Source organism: Oryx dammah, unplaced genomic scaffold, assembly GCF_014754425.2.
Source record: "Oryx dammah isolate SB20612 unplaced genomic scaffold, SCBI_Odam_1.1 HiC_scaffold_10, whole genome shotgun sequence".
Lineage (NCBI taxonomy): Eukaryota > Metazoa > Chordata > Mammalia > Artiodactyla > Bovidae > Oryx > Oryx dammah.
The window spans coordinates 52,401,229-52,419,254 of NW_024070194.1; the positions used below are offsets into that span (position 1 = coordinate 52,401,229).

General features: G+C 39.7%; 1 protein-coding gene across 2 annotated transcripts in view; it reads right to left on the reverse strand.

The window, feature by feature from the left end:
• The window catches only part of PTER (phosphotriesterase related), an 87,484-nt gene that overhangs the window by 36,144 nt on the left and 33,314 nt on the right, over positions 1–18,026 (reverse strand). For both annotated transcript variants that reach the window (XM_040248969.1, XM_040248970.1), the window contains exons 2-3: positions 9,796–10,266; positions 6,748–7,013 (exon numbers count right to left, since the gene is read on the reverse strand). In XM_040248969.1, the coding sequence (XP_040104903.1) occupies positions 6,748–7,013; positions 9,796–10,227 (698 nt within the window). In that variant the 5' untranslated portion in view covers positions 10,228–10,266. The remainder of the gene's footprint in view (positions 1–6,747; positions 7,014–9,795; positions 10,267–18,026) is intronic.

Below are 18,026 nucleotides of genomic sequence, written 5' to 3' on the forward strand. Positions count from 1 at the left end.
ATTTTAAAATGCCTGTCTAAGCTGGTAGAAAAGCAAAGGACTTGCTTGGCGGTGTGGGGGTGGGCAGAAACAAAAGACAGAGCAGAGAAATGAGGTGTAGGGGTGACCCAGAGCTGCCATTTTCCCACATGTTTTTTTATTGCAGTGTAATTGTATAATATTATGTAACTTTCTAGAGTACAACATAGTGATTCACAACTTTTAAAGCTTGTATTCCATTTATTAGTTATAAAATATTGACTATATTCCCTGTGTTGTATAGAATATCATTGTGGCTTATTTATTTTATACATAGTAGTTTATACCTCTTAATCCCCTTCTGCTACCTTGTCCCTCCCCCTCCCCTCTCCCCACTGGTAACCACTAGTTTGTTTTCTTTATCTGTGAGCTTATTTCTTTTTTGTTATATTCATTGGTTTGTTGTATTTTTTAGATTCCACACATAAGTGATATCATATAGTGTTTGTCATTCTCTAGTAGCACCCTATCTATCCATGTAGTTGCAAATGGCAAAATTTCATTCCTTTTTATGGCTGAGTAGTATTCCATTATATATAATGGAGTACTGTATATCACTTCTTTATCCAATCATCTGTTGATGGGCACTGAAGTTGCTTCCATATCTTGGCAATTGCAGATGATGCTACTGTGAGCATTGGGGGTGCACATATCTTTTCGAATCATTGTTTTTGGCTTTTGGGGCTTTATATCCAGGAGTGAAGTTTCTGGGTCATGTACGCCTTCTATCTTTAGTTTTCTGAGAAACCTCCGTGCTGTTTTCCATGTGACTGTACCAACTTACACTCCCACCAACACTATACAAAGGTTTCCTTATCTCCACATCCTTGCCAACATTTGTTATTTGTGTTCTTTTTGATGATGGCCACTCTGACAGGTGTGAGATGATATCTCACTGTGGTTTAATTTGCCTGATGATTAATGAGATTGAGCATCTTCCATGTGCCTGTTCATCATCTCTGTGTCTTCTTTGGAGAACTATATATTCAGATCTTCTGCCCGTTTTTAGTCAGATTGCTGTTTTTCTGTTCAGTTCAGTTCAGTCGCTCAGTCGTGTCCGGCTCTTTGCGACCCCATGAATCGCAGCACGCCAGGCCTCCCTGTCCATCACCAACTCCCGGAGTTCACTCAGACTCATGTCCATCGAGTCCGTGATGCCATCCAGCCATCTCATCCTTGGTCGTCCCCTTCTCCTCCTGCCCCCAATCCCTCCCAGCATCAGATTCTTTTCCAATGAGTCAACTCTTCGCATGAGGTGGCCAAAGTACTGGAGTTTCAGCTTCAGCATCATTCCCACCAAAGAAATCCCAGGGTTGATCTCCTTCAGACTGGACTGGTTGGATTTCCTTGCAGTCCAAGGTACTCTCAAGAGTCTTCTCCAACACCACAGTTCAAAAGCATCAATTCTTCGGCGCTCAGCCTTCTTCACAGTCCAACTCTCACATCCATACATGACCACTGGAAAAACCATAGCCTTGACTAGACGAACCTTTGTTGGCAAAGTAATGTCTCTGCTTTTGAATATGTTGTCTAGGTTGGTCATAACTTTCCTTCCAAGGAGTAAGCGTCTTTTAATTTCATGGCTGCAGTCACCATCTGCAGTGATTTTGGAGCCCCCAAAAATAAAGTCTGCCACTGTTTCCACTGTTTCCCCATCTATTTCCCATGAAGTGCTGGGACCAGATGTCATGATCTTCATTTTCTGAATGTTGAGCTTTAAGCCACTTTCATTTTCATCAAGAGGCTTTTTAGTTCCTCTTCACTTTCTGCCATAAGGGTGGTGTCATCTGCATATCTGAGGTTATTGATATTTCTCCCAGCAATCTTGATTCCAGCTTGTGCTTCTTCTAGCCCAGTGTTTCTCATGATGTACTCTGCATAGAAGTTAAATAAGCAGGGTGACAATATACATCCTTGATGTACTCCTTTTCCTATTTGGAACCAGTCTGTTGTTCCATGTCCAGTTCTAACTGTTGCTTGCTGACCTGCATACAGATTTCTCAAGGGGCAGGTCAGGTGGTCTGGTATTCCCATCTCTTTCAGAATTTTCCAGTTTATTGTGATCCATACCTGGAGGGTTTCAAAGGTGAAGTGAGAAAGTGCTGGGGCTGAACAGACATAAATCAGAGATATAGCCTCCATCAGCACATAAAGGGAGTACTAATTTCACTACCCCCCAAAAACACCCATGTGGATTGACTCAGTAAAAACCTGGCCCACAGAAGGAATCTTTAGAGATTTTATTTCTTCCTCAGTCTTTGTCTTCTGGTGGAATGGAGGTAGTCAGAAAAGAGTCTTCCATGAGAATCAATAACCACAAACCTGTACTTACTGAATTTAGGGGCCAAAATTCATAGCATCTGTGTGGTTCTAAAACCCTCAAACATTTAAGCTGTTACAAATAGACAAATACGGTACAATTGTACATATATGAGATAGCTGTAGTAGTCACATTCGTAGAGACAGACAGTAGAATGGTGTTTGCCGTGGACTGGGGGTGAGGAGTGGGGAGGGGAGAGGGGATATTGTTGTTTCATGGCCATAGAGTTTCAGTCGTGCAAGATGAAGAGAGTTCTAGAGATTAGTTGCCAGACAATGTGAATGTACCAAAAACAACCGAACTTGACACTTCAAAATGGTTGAGGTGGTAAATTTTATGTTCTATGTATTTTCAGTTCAGTTCAGTTGCTCAGTCCTGCAACCGACTCTTTGCAACCCCATGGACTGCAGCATGCCAGGCCTCCCTGTCCATTGCCAACTTCCAGAGTTTACTCAAATTCACGTCCATTGAGTCGGTGATGCCATCCAACCATCTCATCCTCTGTCGTCCCCTTCTCCTCCTGCCTTCAATCTTTCCCAGCATCAGGGTCTTTTCTAATGAGTCAGTTTTTCACATCAGGTGGCCAAAGTAGTGCAGTTTCACCTTCAGCATCAGTCCTTCCAATGAATATTCAGGACTGATTTCTTTTAGGATAGACTGGTTGGATCTCCTTGCTGTCCACAGGACTCTCAAGAGTCTTCTCCAAGAAGCATCAATTCTTCAGCAGTATGTATTTTACCACAGTAAAAATTGGTTTATAATTTAAAAAATTTAGTTCAAAGTAGTCTCAAGTAGTAATGCCCCCTAACTACCTGTAAGAAACAAACAAAAGAAAAAAAAATAGGAAAACACTCTCCCCAGAACTCATAATAATTTCCAAGCAATCTAAGATCACAGTAATATTTTACAAGGAAATAATGAATGAGGGCCAGAAGAACCAACGAACTATAAGGTCAGAGTAAAAAGACAGTGGAAATTAGGTTTTATTAACTACAGAGTTAAGATTGTATTTTTGATAATTTTTAAAAGATGAAGCTGAAAATATGATGAAGGAAAAATAAATGATCAAAATTAACCAAGGAGAATTGAAAAGTAACCAAATGGAACTTATAGAAGAAAAAAAAAATCTATAGTTCTTAATATTATAACACAAACTGATGGACTAAGCTGCAGATTGATTCCACTGGAGAGAGAAGCAGTAAATAGGAAGATGAAACTGAAGAAATTACGGCTCAAAGACACAAATGGATAATGAAGTACAGGTATTAAGATCCTACATGTGTCAATGTACAGTCTACAATGCATATAATAAGGAAATAGGAAGCAATATTTGAAGAGACAATGGCTGAAGTTTTTCAGAAACAGTGGAAAAATACTCTCCTACCCAGGAATTCCAAGCAACAAAATAAAAAAGAAATTCACACCGAGATAGCTCATAGGGGAAAATACAGAACAGGTGACAAAGATTCTACAAGTAAGCTGAAAAAAGGACAGATAACTTAAAAGGAAACACAATTACTAAAAGCTGATATAACAGCAATAATACATGTCAGTTGAAAATGGAATATCTTTAAAGGACTTAGGGAGAATAACTTTTAAATAGAATTATCCATTCTAATTCATTATTATAAATTATCTATTATATTAAATTATTCCTTATGAATGAAGGAATAAAGTCATTTTCAGACACATGAAACCTAAGTATTTATTACCAAAACAGAGACCCTCAGTAAAGAAACTTCAAATGATGTACCTCAGGAAATAAGTAATATTTCAAGGATAAAGATCTGACATGTGAGGAAAAAATGGTAAGCAAAGGAAAAAAGCAAAAACATTAATCTAAATATATACTGACCATGTTTTTAATAGCAAAATAATATCTAATTACTGGGTTTTAAAAAATCAAGTAGACCCCACATCCTGAAAAATTTAGCATATAACTTAGATTATAATTGAGGCTGAAGGATTTTAAAGTCCTTGTATTACTAGGAAGGAAGGAAGGTAAAAATATTTACTGTATTCAAAACTTTTAAAATTCTATGCGTTAAATATACATGTTGAGTTTTCTACTGTAACCACTAATAGAATATAAATAGTATACATATCTTCCAAAGAAGGGGAAAAATAGAATATGGAGATGAAAATGAAACAATAAAAATAAATCAAGAAATTTTAACAGTAACTATGACAAAAAATCAGTAAACATCGTGAATGTAAAAAATTGGGTTTACCATACAAAAAGAATATGGCTGGGTAAAACTCCAAACCCAGCCATATGCTTTTTATATAAGACACACATAAACTATAAAGACAAACATGTAAAAATTGATATAGGCACGTTAACATCAGGTAAAACAGCTTTTAAAACCAACCCCCCCACCCCAGTATTCACATTACAATGTAGAGCAGCTCAATATATGTTGATATATTGCACTTCACCAGGAAAAATAATAATTTGTATGTACATGATAACATAGCTTCAAAATATATGACGCAAAAATTGAAATATGTACAATCAGAAACTAAAAATCCACCATGATGGATTTTAACATACTTCTCATGGTAACCAATAAATTGAGAAATCAAAAGATCAGTAGAAATAAAGAATATTTGAACACCACCATTAACAACTGTAGTCTGATGGATATATAGAGAGCATTTATATGATAACAGCAGAACACAATGTTTTCAAGAACCTAATAAATATTTTTAAATTTTAATATATATTATCTATATACTTTTGCATGTCTGATACATTTCACACTGTTTAAAAAGAATTAAAAATCATCTTATTGATTAAAGGTGCTATATACATTCCATATCATACAAAATATGATAAAAAATACATTATTTTGAATTCAAATGAAGCTACCCAAGACCTCAGAGCAAATGGTAGAGGCAAGATTTAAAAGAAGGTGTCTCTGAGTCCAAAGATTCTATTCTTCACACTGTGATGTACTACCTCAGTGACCATTATTGAGAAGCATCCTTGTATTTTATCAATACAACCAGAAGATTCCTGAAGATTGCCAAGTATTGATCTGGATACCAGCTCCCAGAACAACAGCCTTTACCTCGATGTCCCTCAGTTTTCCCATTAACACTGGCTTCTCTGTTCTGCCACAACTGTAACATGTTTAATATTTTTTCTGCACAGGATTTTACAGTGTTTTTATCAAGATGAAGCATTTTGCCAATACATTCCATAGGAACATTAATTTATTAAATAGCAGACTGTCAGGTCTCATGATCAGGATTTATCAGTCTGCTAACATGGCTTTATTCCACTTTGCAAGATAGAAGCAATTATAATGTATTATTATCCTCATTGGTACTATGTTAATTCCTTCATCAATTCAGTGTAAGGACCAGTGTCTAGCCTTTGCAACATTGTTGGACTTTTTCATTCTGATAACTATAGCTAATGTCTCTTTATATAGTCAGTTATTTTACTGACCCTACACATTCAATATAATATGAGGAGGCTGAGTGGTGGACCTCAAAAAGACATGTCCATGTTTCAACTCTCTGAATCTTTGAAAGTGACCCTATTTGGAAAGAGGGTCTTTTCAGATGTAATTAAGTTGACGATTTTGAGATGAGGTCATTCTGGATGATCTGGGTGGGCACTAAATCTTATGACGGGTGTCCTCATAAGAAACAAAAGGGGAGACACAGACGGGCTTGAGGAGGCCATCTGAAGACAGAGCAGAAATTGAATTTAGGTGGCTACAAACCAAAGAAAGCCCGGAACCACCAGATGGTGAAAACAGCAAAGAAGGCTCCTCCTTGTAGGTCCTTGGAGGAAGCACAGCCTTGCCAACACCTTAATTTCAGACTGCTGGCCTCAAGCCTCCTAGTTTCTTACAATTTGTTACAGAACCATAGGAAAAGATATAATACCACCAAACAAATAATATATGTATTACTATTACTTTTTTAGCATTGCATTTTCCAAAATTCAGATGATTCAAACCATCAGTCACAACAGCAAACCTCAACATTTATATGTGTGTTTTTATTCTCAGAATGAAACCAATTTGCCTTCCCTTTATATTTGCAGATGAATTAATCACTCTAACTACTGGTAAATACTAAGCAGTTGGAATTGACATCAACTGTGACATCATACCTTGAGGCAAAGCAGTGATACCTACCTTGAAGGGTTATGAAGGATTAACTAAATTAAAAGAAATGATGTATGCAAAATACCTAGGGTACTGACACAGAGTAGGGACACAAAAATGGCATCAGTGGCTTTTATTAATGTTTATGGTAAAACTTTCTAAATACTATCTAACGTGTAGTTAGTAGTTTTCTCTAGTGTTTCATTGATCTGATGATTCTATTTATTTGATTATCCATGAATCATGTGATGGTTGACATTAATTGGTAGATGTTCTGCTTACCTATCGAGGTGTGACATAACTGTTTTGGCGATGTCTGCTCCAGCTTCTTGCAACACTCGGATAATCTGAAATGGTGCACTTTGATTCCTTCCGGGATGAATAATAACAGGACAGCCAAGCTGAGTCTGGGCGTGAGCTGTTGCCTGCAGAACCTTTCTTTCACTGTCAGTCAGAGGCCAGGAGCAACCAATTTCCCCAATAACGCCACACTTGATACTGGTTCCATCGGCTCCACAGAGAATTTCATTAACAAGGACATCAGTAAGCTAAGGAAGAGAGAATGAAAATTTATAGACTAGATTTTATCAACAGAGAGCCAATACAGTATGTGAGTGAATTTATTCACTGAGTCACTCATTCTTTTAAAAATGTAGAAATGTATTCAACATTCATTCAGTAAATATTGGCAAATGAGAAAGGCATTTCACTGGTAAAATCTCAAATTCAACAAGTTACTCTAAAAGAATTTTAGGGTAGTCCAGTGGTTAAGACTCTGTGCTCCCAATGCAGGGGGCCCGGGTTCAGTCCCTCATTGGGAATTAAGATGGCAAAACCAATACAATATTGTACAGTAATTAACCTCCAATTAAAATAAATAAATTTATATTTTAAAAATAAATGAATAAATAAATAAAAATAAAAAACAAAAAAAGATGACATATGCTGCACAGTGTGGCAAAAAAAAAAGAACTTGAAAAGTTATACATGTATATGTATAACTGAATCACTTTGCTGGACACCTGAAACTAACACAACATTGGTAATCAAATATACTCCAAAGAAAATTTAAAAAACCTTTTAATTAAAAAAAAAAACACAAAAAACACAAGTTGCTCTAAATCAAAGATCTAATAGTATCTCACTGTGATTATTTTACAAGAAATTCATGGATTTAGGAAGCTACATGGGGAAAAGTGACTTAAGAAGAGTACATACATTGTACATTCATTCATTCATTGAGATAAAAATCCATAATTTAATCTTAGGGGCATGTAGAATGTAAAAAGACTGTCTTTGAGTCTGTGTCAACCGTAGCAAGTAATTCTTTAATTCTCTGTTGTTTATTCTGTCCTTTGCCCTACTGTTTTTGTTGTTTAGTTGCCAAGTTGTATCTGACTCATTGTGACTCCATGGACTGTAGCCTGTCAGGCTTCTCTATCCATGGGATTTCCCAGGTGAAAATACTGGAGTGGATTGCCATTTCCTTCTCCAGGAGATCTTCCTGACCCAGGGATGTGAACTAGTGTCTCCTGCATTGGCAAGTGGATTCTTTACCACTGAGCCTCCTGGGAAGTTCCCTTTACACTATGAAAAAGAAAGCGTAGTCACTCAGTCACGTCCGACTCTTTGCAACCCCATGGGCTATAGTCCTCCAGGTTTCTCTGTTCATGGAGTTCTCCAGGCAAGAATACTGGAGTGGATTGCCATTCCCTTCTTCAGGAAATCTCCTGACCCAGTGACCGAACCTGGGTCAGGCAGATTCCTTACCATCTGAACCACCAGGGAAGCTACACTATGCAGCAAAGCAAATTCACAGCACACAATTCTAAGATGACATTTTGGGACAGTTCCTATTTATATTTACTGCTAAGTGTGGTTAGAAAAACATGTAATCCCTGATATCAGGATAGTCTTCAAATAATATCAGTGCATATAAAGGGACCAATTTAAAATATATATATATTTGAGTATGTCCCTGGGCTTCTCTGGTGGTTCAGTGGTAAAGAATCCATCTGCCAATGCAGGAGACACAAGAGACTCGGGTTCAATTCCTGGGAAAATCTCCTGGAATAGAAAATGGCAGCCTACTCCAGTATCCTTGCCTGGAGAATCCCATGGACAGAGGAGCCTGGCAGGCTGGCAAAGAGTTGGACACGACTGAGCACACACACAGACTGGCAGTCCATGTTCCCAATGCAGGGGGCCTGGATTCAGTCCCTGGTCAAGGAACTAGGATCCTGCATGCTGCACGGTGTGGCCAAAAATAAATAAATAAATAAATAAAGACACCAATTAAAAAGAGAGAGGCCTGACTGGAAAAAATGCAGATAAAAATCTGAAATATAAAGAATTTTAAAGATTAACTGATTCTTTGCAAAGGCTGCAGCTGACATTTATGCCTATGAAACAGATAATGGAAGATACACGTGAATATATACATATACATGTAAATACATATACATTTGTATTATGTGCATATATAGAAGGAACACACATAGACATGCAAAAAAGCTTTGTGGCTTATTCTTTCTCTTTAATCCCTGAAAGATTTACTTTCTTTCTGCCCATTCTTGCTTAAGATCCTATTTAAACAAAAACAGGAAAGTGGAATTTCTTCTACCCGTCTTGTTTTGTAAAAGGAGAAGGAAACATATTTGCAAAAGTGCCAAGTCTCTGCCTGCCAAGTTTCACCCTACAGTGAATTTTTATTGCTGGTTACATTATAAAATCCAGAAAGAAAACTGAGGTTGCCTAACTGAAGCTTACAATGGAAAATTGAGATTTACACAAAGCCTGTGCCACCACTACTGAGCCAATATCATATACGGGAATCGAAGTATGAACATATTGGGTTTTTCAGTGACCCATGCATTAAGATCTTCTTCCAGGACACTGTTTCTTTGTAAAATGAAATGTTCCTAATTTAGGTCCCAGTGACAGATGTCTTTGCTAGCTGGCAAATTTCCATAGCATGCCTCTGAGCCAATGACATTTCCAAATGTAGATGACGTGTAGGGATAATCCAAGGTCTGAAGGGCTGACTGTTCTGAATTTACACACAAATACTGTCCAAGAAGGGCTTCCCTGGTGGCTCAGTGGTAAAGAAACCACCTGCCAAGCAGGAGGCAAGGGTTCGATCCCTGGATCGGGAAGATGCCCTGGAGAAGGAAATGGCAACCCACTCCAGTATCCTTGCCTGGGAAATCCCATGGACAGAGGAGCCTGGTGGTTTATATAGTTCATGGGGTTGCAAAAGAGTTGGACATGACTTAGAGACTAAAGAACAACAACAACAATTGTCCAAGAAATGAAGGCTTTTATTGATACCTGCTCCACCGACATGGCTCTGGTCTCTGAAGAGTGAGTGGCATCCACATAAAAGCCAGCCCCAGCTATGATGTGGACACCAGTCTCTTCCGCAAGCCACTTCAAGGTCCGCACGTCTCGGCTGATCCCAGTGGTTGTGTTTTCCACCAAAGCTCCTCCACCTTTGGCTTTAAAATCCAACAGTTCTTCCTTGATGGCTTCCGTCTCCTGATTCAGCTGCAGATTCTCTTTATGGGAATAAGGATTTTTATGGATCCAAAATAAATTTTTCATTATAATAGGCTCCTTGGAGATAACTTCATGGCTTGGAGGAGGTGGGTAGTAACAGCAGTCGAAGGTCATTGTCAAATGTTCGTGGGTCAGGGTGCGACCCAGTGTGCCAGGCTCTACAAGGCCCAGGACCGTTTGAACTTTCCCACTTAAGGAAGACATTTCTGATGGGACCAGGAGATGCTCTAAAAAGAGTGTTTCCTGGAAAAAAGAAAATGATAATCAGAAAATTTAACACACACATAAATTCTGTCCATAGGGGATGTGAGGCTGTGAATGTATACCAGGGTAAGAGAATCAATGAAACTAGAGATATGATCTCACTCATCATCCTGCCAAAGTCAGAGTCTGTTGCTTGTAAATTGTTTAAGTTCACTGCAGCTCGAAGTAGCATTCATGGTGTTAAATGTCCCCCAACCACTTCCACTGGGACTTCTCTGTCTGATTTAATCCCAAGTTCTGCTACTGGAAGTATTTCTTGATATTCAGTTCACATTTTTCTTTTGCTTAATTTTATCTCATTAGAGCTATGCTTCTTTGGATAATTCAACAATAATGTCCATTAAAAAAACTTCATAATCAATAACTTATATATGAAGTAGCCCTAGATCAGTAGCCATATGTCATTTTTCAGCTAAATTAAATATACTGTGATGACTGATCATTCCATGACTCATTTACTAGCCACATGATGCCAGGTCCACTGTGTCAAAACTGGAGATATAAAAAGGAATACAACAAAATTGATGATTTCACAGATTATTCTCCAAAACACAGCTAGGAGGAGCATGTCTAGGCCTAATAATGAAAAACAAAAACAAACAAACTTCTCCATTCTAGGTGTTTTATTTTGCCTAGAGCACACAGTCAGAAATACATTTCAAAAATTTTAAAAGCAAAAATTCTTAGGCTTAATGGAAGCAACTGTGCATTCTAAAACGGAAATCTATTGTCTCTAAAAAGAACAAAAGCCACTCTGTTTATCCTCTGTTTACTTTCATTTATAACACAAATAAGTCTGCACCAAGTTTGTATCGGTGACAGCAAAGATCCCAATTCCACAGCTTTTCATTTCATAAATGAAGGGGTTTCACTTGGAAAAGAGAAAGGATATCCTGAAAGTGATGAAGGTACACGGTCAAGGACAAAACCACGGCCAGAGACAGACACTGGAGCACCAACCAGACACATTCAAGGGATGGCAGAAGAAATCTACTGGGAACTGAGTAAAACTGAGTGTCCTTTGTAGCTCTCACATTGTTGCTTTTTTTTCCCTCCTCTCCCATCTTTTTTTATTATAGTAAAATATACATGTTGTTGTTTAGTTGCTAAGTCATGTCTGACTCTTTTGCAATCAAATGGACTGCAGCCCACCAGGCTCCTCCGTCCATGGGATTTCCTAGGCAAGAATACTGGAGTGGGTTGCCATTTCCTTCTCCAGGGGATATTCCTGATGCAGGGATTGAATTCCAGTCTCCTACATTGACATGCGATTCTTCACCACTGAGCCACCTTTACTGTGCTTAGTCGCTCAGTCATGTCGGACTCTTTGCGACCCCATGGACTGTAGCTCGCCTGGTTGCTCTGTCCATAGGGATTCTCCAGGCAAGAATACTGGAGTGGGTTGCCAAGCCCTCCTTCAGGGGACCTTCCCAACTCAGGGATCAAACCCAGGTCTCCCACATTGCAGGCAGATTCTTTATCATTTGAGTCACCTGGGAAGCACAAAATATATATAGCATACAATTTGCCATTTTAACAGTTTTGTGGGTTTTAAAAAATTTGTCTGTGTGGAGTCTTCATTACGGCGTGTAGGCTTTTTCTCTAGTTGTGGTGCACTCAAGCTTCTCTAGTTACAGCTCTTCAGTTGCAATCTTAGTTCCCGAAACAGGGATTGAACCCACATCTCCAGCATTGGAAGGTGGATTCTTAATCATTGGACCATAATTTTTAAATGTACAGTACAGTGGCATTAATTACATGTTTTGCAACCATCATCAGCATCTGTTTCTAAAACTTTTTCATCACTCCAGACAAAACCTCTGTAAACATTAAGCAATAATTCCCCATTTTCTCTTTCCCCAAGACCCTGATAACTACTAACTGACTGTGTCCCAATGAGTTTAACTCTTTTAAATATTTCATTAAATATTTGTTCTTTCACTTTGTTCCTTTAAATGAAATTCTGAAACTGTTTCCCCCCTTTGCCAGGGAACCACATCCCTTTAAGGATGGTCCTTTGTGACTTTCTGAGCATCAGTTTTCCCATGTGTAAATTAGAGCAACAGTGCACATTTCATAGGCTGTCATAAGAATGAAATTAAATTATACAGCACAGGTAAAACGATCGGTCCAAGTGTCTGGCACCTAGCACACACCTTTGTTACGCTGACTTTGGAAACTCATATATGTCCTGCATTATTCCTTTTTAGAGGAAGTGACTGATTAAAAAAGTCATCATTTAGGGGCACAGTGGGTATAGGACAAATTTGTAACAGGTACAGCGCATATGTAAGACAAGGTGAAAATAAAGATAGAGAAAGAGGAATACTGAGTTATGGGGTCACTTTATATCAAGCCACTGCAATCATCTGGAATCCAAGTGTTTGACATATATTGGTGTGCAATGCCACCAATAGGATTGATTTAGCCTGTTTGACAGAGAACTTTAGGACTTGTGGCTAGCATGGCCATTAATTTTTGCTTGAGAGTGCTCTTCTGCAAGTCAGGCTTCCAATAGCTAAATATTTCACATGGTGGTCATAACAGAAGATGTTTGTCTATTTATAGAATCACTCTGTAGCTGCCAGTCACTACAGAGGGCAATATTTTCCATTGATGATGTCCAAGAACCCACTGTTCAATGCTTTATTCCTTGTGACTGTAGCTAGTTCCTTCAGTTGATGGAATCAAAGTATCATTTAATAATAGACTCAATGATCCATATGGGTTCACTGGCTCTCTCCCTCCTTCTGGCTGGTGATCTTACAGATGTGTTCCTGGAGTATCTCCAGGGGCCAGAAACTTGGATAAATTGACAAAACACTATTGCTTTTACTAGAAAAGTGCCAAACCACGTATTTAATTGATATAGATTTTAAAGAGCAGTGTTGGAAGTTTCAAGCTCACAAGCTGTGAGTCTTGGTGAAAAAATATCATTTAAGAACTGTCATCTCCTCTAGGAAATTCCTCTAACACTCTCAGGCAGAACTAGTTGGTGCTTCTTATGATCACATACAATGTAGCCCATACTTAAAAGATAAGAAAAGAGTAAAGAACAAAGTAGACCCAACACCACTTTAAGCTAGAATGTCTTTCAGTGCAGTGATCTCCATCCTTTTTGGCACCAGGGACTGGTTTTTTGGAAGACAATTTTTCCATGGATGAAGGGGTGGGGTGGTGATGTGGAAGGAATAGTTTGGGGATGATTCAAGTGCATTTCATTTATTGGGCACTTTATTTTCTGTTACTATTATGTTGTGATACATAATGAATTAATTATACAACTCACCATAACACAGAATCAGATCATCAGGCCTTAGATCCTCAGAAGGAGCCCTCAGCCTAGATGCTTTGCATCCACAGTTCACAGCAGGGTTTGATCTCCTACCATAGTATAATGCTGACAGGCTAATCTGACAGGAGGTGGAGCTCAGCTGGTAATGAGAGCAATGGGGAGTGGCTGTAAATGCAAAGAAACTTCACTTACTGACCCACTGCTCACCTCCTGATATGTGGCCTGGGTCCTAACCCGGCCGGTACAGGTCCATGGCCCAGGGGTTGAGGAACCCTGTTTTAGTGAGATTGAAGTATGCAGGTAGATTTCATAGTTTCTGTGCAGAAACTATGGGGTTTCTATGAGGCAGCCCTTTGGGGTCTATTTTCAGCCTGGAACTTGTTCTCTTCTTAATCTGCAGGCAAGGGGCTATTAATGGCCTTCTGCCATAGGGAGAGAGCACAGAACACAGAGGGCAATAAGTGCAGAATAAAAGCTGCAGTGCACAGCTGTGCAAATAGGAGTGACCTTCCTGCCCCCCAATCCCCCCACACCCCTCCGGCCCCAACCCCAGCCCCAACACAAAAAAGGCTTCTGGCATTTTACAGAAGACTTGCAAACTTCAGCACTGCATACACCTTCCCAGAAGGTACTGGGGAAAGTGTTGGTAGTGGTGGTTTAGTCGATAAGTCATGTCCGACTCTTGCAACCCATGGACTGTAGCCTGCCAGGCTCCTCTGTCCATGGATTCTCCAGGCAGGAATACTGAAGTGGGTTGCCATTTCCTTCTCTGGGAGGGGAAAGGGTTAGGCAGAGCTATAAACACAATTGCCACAAGATTTTTGTACTTCACATATGAAATCTGAACACTCAGAGAGACTGAGGAAAGTCTGCAATTCCTATCAGAGCCCAGTCAGAGAAAACAGCACTACCAATTCCAATGGGTATGGAGTCAAGAGAGAAAGAGATAAAAAGAGCATACAACATTAATAAAAAAAAAAATAAAGAAGAAGAACAGACTCAGAGAAAGGCACTATACCTTTGAGCTGGAAACTAGAGACGATATGTAGGCTCAGTCTTTTTTGAAAATATATGCGTCAATGATTTATAAAATATAGAGTAAATTGGCCTAATTATTAGAGTTGGGAGGTAAGTGGGTAGTTTGGGAGCAATTTAGTTTTGTTTCATTGAAATTGTGCCACATGCTCCCCCCTCGTCATTATGCTTAAGATTTTTCTGTCTACCTAGAGTGAGATTCATTTCAGTTATATTTCATCTTTCAGAGGAGGACTTCTAGAACTCTGAAGATTTTACATATGCCTGAATGGAATTTCTTTAATGGCAATGCACTGTCCTATTCTACAGACATAAGCCCTCCTTCTGCCCTTATGTCTTCTGTGCCAGGTACTAGACTAGATTGGAGATACACAATTATAATTCTAGAAGCAATGGTGAAATTGGCAACTTGATGTTTGGTGAATTGATTGTCAGTTCACTTCTTCAACAGCTTTTTAAGTTCTAAGCTCTGCCTTCCTCAGTGATCAATGCAAAGAAATAAAGGAAAACAACAGAATGGGAAAGACTAGAGATCTCTTCAAGAAAATTAGAGGTACCAAGGGAACATTTCATGCAAAGATGGGCACAATAAAGACAGAAATGGTATGGACCTAACAGAAGCAGAAGATATTAAGAAGAGGTGGCAAGAATACACAGAAGAACTACGGAAAAAAGATCTTCACGACCCAGAAAATCACTATGGTATGATCACTCACCTAGAGCCAGACATCTTGGAATGCGAAGTCAAGTGGGCCTTAGGAAGCATCACTATGACCAAAACTAGTGGAAGTGATTGAATGCCAGCTGAGCTAATTCAAATCCTAAAAGATGATGCTGTGAAAGTGCTGCACTCAATAATGCCAGCAAATTTGGAAAACTCAGCAGTGGCCACAAGACTGGAAAAGGTCAGTTTTCATTCCAATCCCAAAGAAATGCAATGCCAAAGAATGTTCAACTACCACACAATTGCACTCATCTCACAAGCCAGGAAAGTAATGCTCAAAATTCTCTAAGCCAGGCTTCAGTTGTACGTGAACCATGAACTTCCAGATGTTCAAGCTGGATTTAGAAAAGGCAGAGGAACCAGAGATCAAATTGCCAACACCCTTTGGATCACGGAAAAAGCAGAGAGTTCCAGAAAAATATCTACTTCTGCTTTATTGACTATGTCAAAGCCTTTGACTGTGTGGACCACAACAAACTGTGGAAAATTCTGAAAGAGATGGGAATACCAGACCACCTGACCTGCCTCCTGAGAAATCTGTATGCAGGTCAAGAAGCGACAGTCAGAACTGGACATGGAACAATAGATTTGTTCCAAATCAGGAAAGGTCTATGTCAAGGCTGTATATTGTCACCCTACTTATTTAACTTATATGCAGAGTACATCATGTGAAATTCTGGGCGGGATGAGGCACAAACTGGAATCAAGATTGCTGGGAGAAACATCAATAACCTCAGATATGCAGGGAGAAGGCAATGGCACCCCACTCCAGTACTCTTGCCTGGAAAACCCCATGGATGGAGGAGCCTGGTGGGCTGCAGTCCATGGGGTCACTAAGAGTTGGACACGACTGAGCGACTTCACTTTTACTTTTCACTTTCATGCATTGGAGAAGGAAATGGCAACCCACTCCAGTGTTCTTGCCTGGAGAATCCCAGGGACGGGGGAGCCTGGTGGGCTGCCGTCTATGGGGTCGCACAGAGTCGGACACGACTGAAGTGACTTAGCAGCAGCAGCAGCAGCAGATATGCAGATGATACCACCCTTATGGCAGAAAGTGAAGAAGAATTAAAGAGCCTCTTGATGAAAGTGAAAGAGGAGAGTGAAAAAGTTGGCTTAAAACTCAACATTCAGAAACTGAAGATCATGGCATCAGGTTCTCATCACTTCATGGGAAATAGATGGGGAAACAATGGAAACAGTGGTAGATTTTATATTTTGGGGCTCCAGAATCACTGCAGATGGTGTCTTCAGCCATGAAATTAAAAGACGCATGCTCCTTGAAAGAAAAGGTATGACCAACTTAGACAGCATATTAAAAAGCAAAGACATTACTTTGCCAACAAAGGTCTGTCTAGTCAAAGCTATGGTTTTTCCAGTAGTCATGTATGGATGTGAGAGTTGGACTATAAAGAAAGCTGAGCACCAAAGAATTGATGCTTTTGAACTGTGGTGTTAGAGAAGATTCCCTTGGACTGCAAGGAGGTCCTGTCAGTCCATCCTAAAGACATCAGTCCTGAATATTCATTGTAAAGACTGATGCTGAAGCTGAAACTGCAATATTTGGCCACCTGATGCGAAGAACTGACTCATTGGAAAAGACCCTGATGCTGGGGAAGATTGAAGGCAGGAGGAGAAGGGGACGACAAAGGTTGAAATGGTTGGATGGCATGAGTTTGAGTAAGCTCCAGGAATTGATGATGGACAGGGAAGCATGGAGTGCTGCAGTCCATGGGGTCACAAAGAGTCAGACACGACTTGGCTACTGAACTGACTGAATAAATCTCTTGGTTCATCTCACTTAGAGTTGTTTCCTTTCCCTAGTCAAACCCTAACACATTTAAAAAAAAAACTGGGAAAGCATTTCAGAGTTTTGTGCAGGAGAAGATATGATCTGAATAACCTGGCAACTGTGTGGAGAATGGACAGAAGGGTGGCCAGTGTGCCTGCAGACACCAGCGGGGTGTGGGTAGAATCTGGACCAAAGGAGGTGGTGGCTTTGTCTGAGCTGGACGCCAGTGGAGATGGTGAGCCAGCAGAAGCAGAAAGAAGTACAGCAGATGGAAGTTTCTCACTGGCCTTGCTGATGCTATAAAAGAATCCCCCAAATAAATGGGCTCCTTAGAGAAAAGTGCTGTCTGATGGAAATGTGTGGGCACTTCTATTTTTTATGGGTGACATCATACAGAGCGGCAGTGCTCCATAAAAGCTGTACTTACAGCTGGCATTTGATTTGTGACTAAAATATTTTAAACACCACCTAATACTTTGAATACTTCCATCATGCGCAGGTTCAAGCCTTTGACACTCCTCCTCTCAGGCAGCATCGGTCGGGTGGCTGAACAATAGTGACGCAAGGAATCTCTCTTCACACACGTTACCACATGTCCACTTACCCAAATATTTATGGTTAAGTGGCTCTACTGTGTGGAGATTTATAAGTTTTCCTATTAAACACTGTCCAAAGATCCATAGCCATGCCTGAATAAAGAAAAAGAAATCCAACAACCTCAGTGCGCAGAGCAGTAATGGGACCCAGCAAGCTCTTCAAAGTGTGACATAAATAAAACAAAGTCATGGACTTCCTTTGGTGGTCCAGGGGTTGGGACTTGGCTTCCACTGCAGAGGGCACAGGTTCAATGCCACATGCTGTGCAGTGAGGCCAAAAAATAGAAAAAAAAAAAA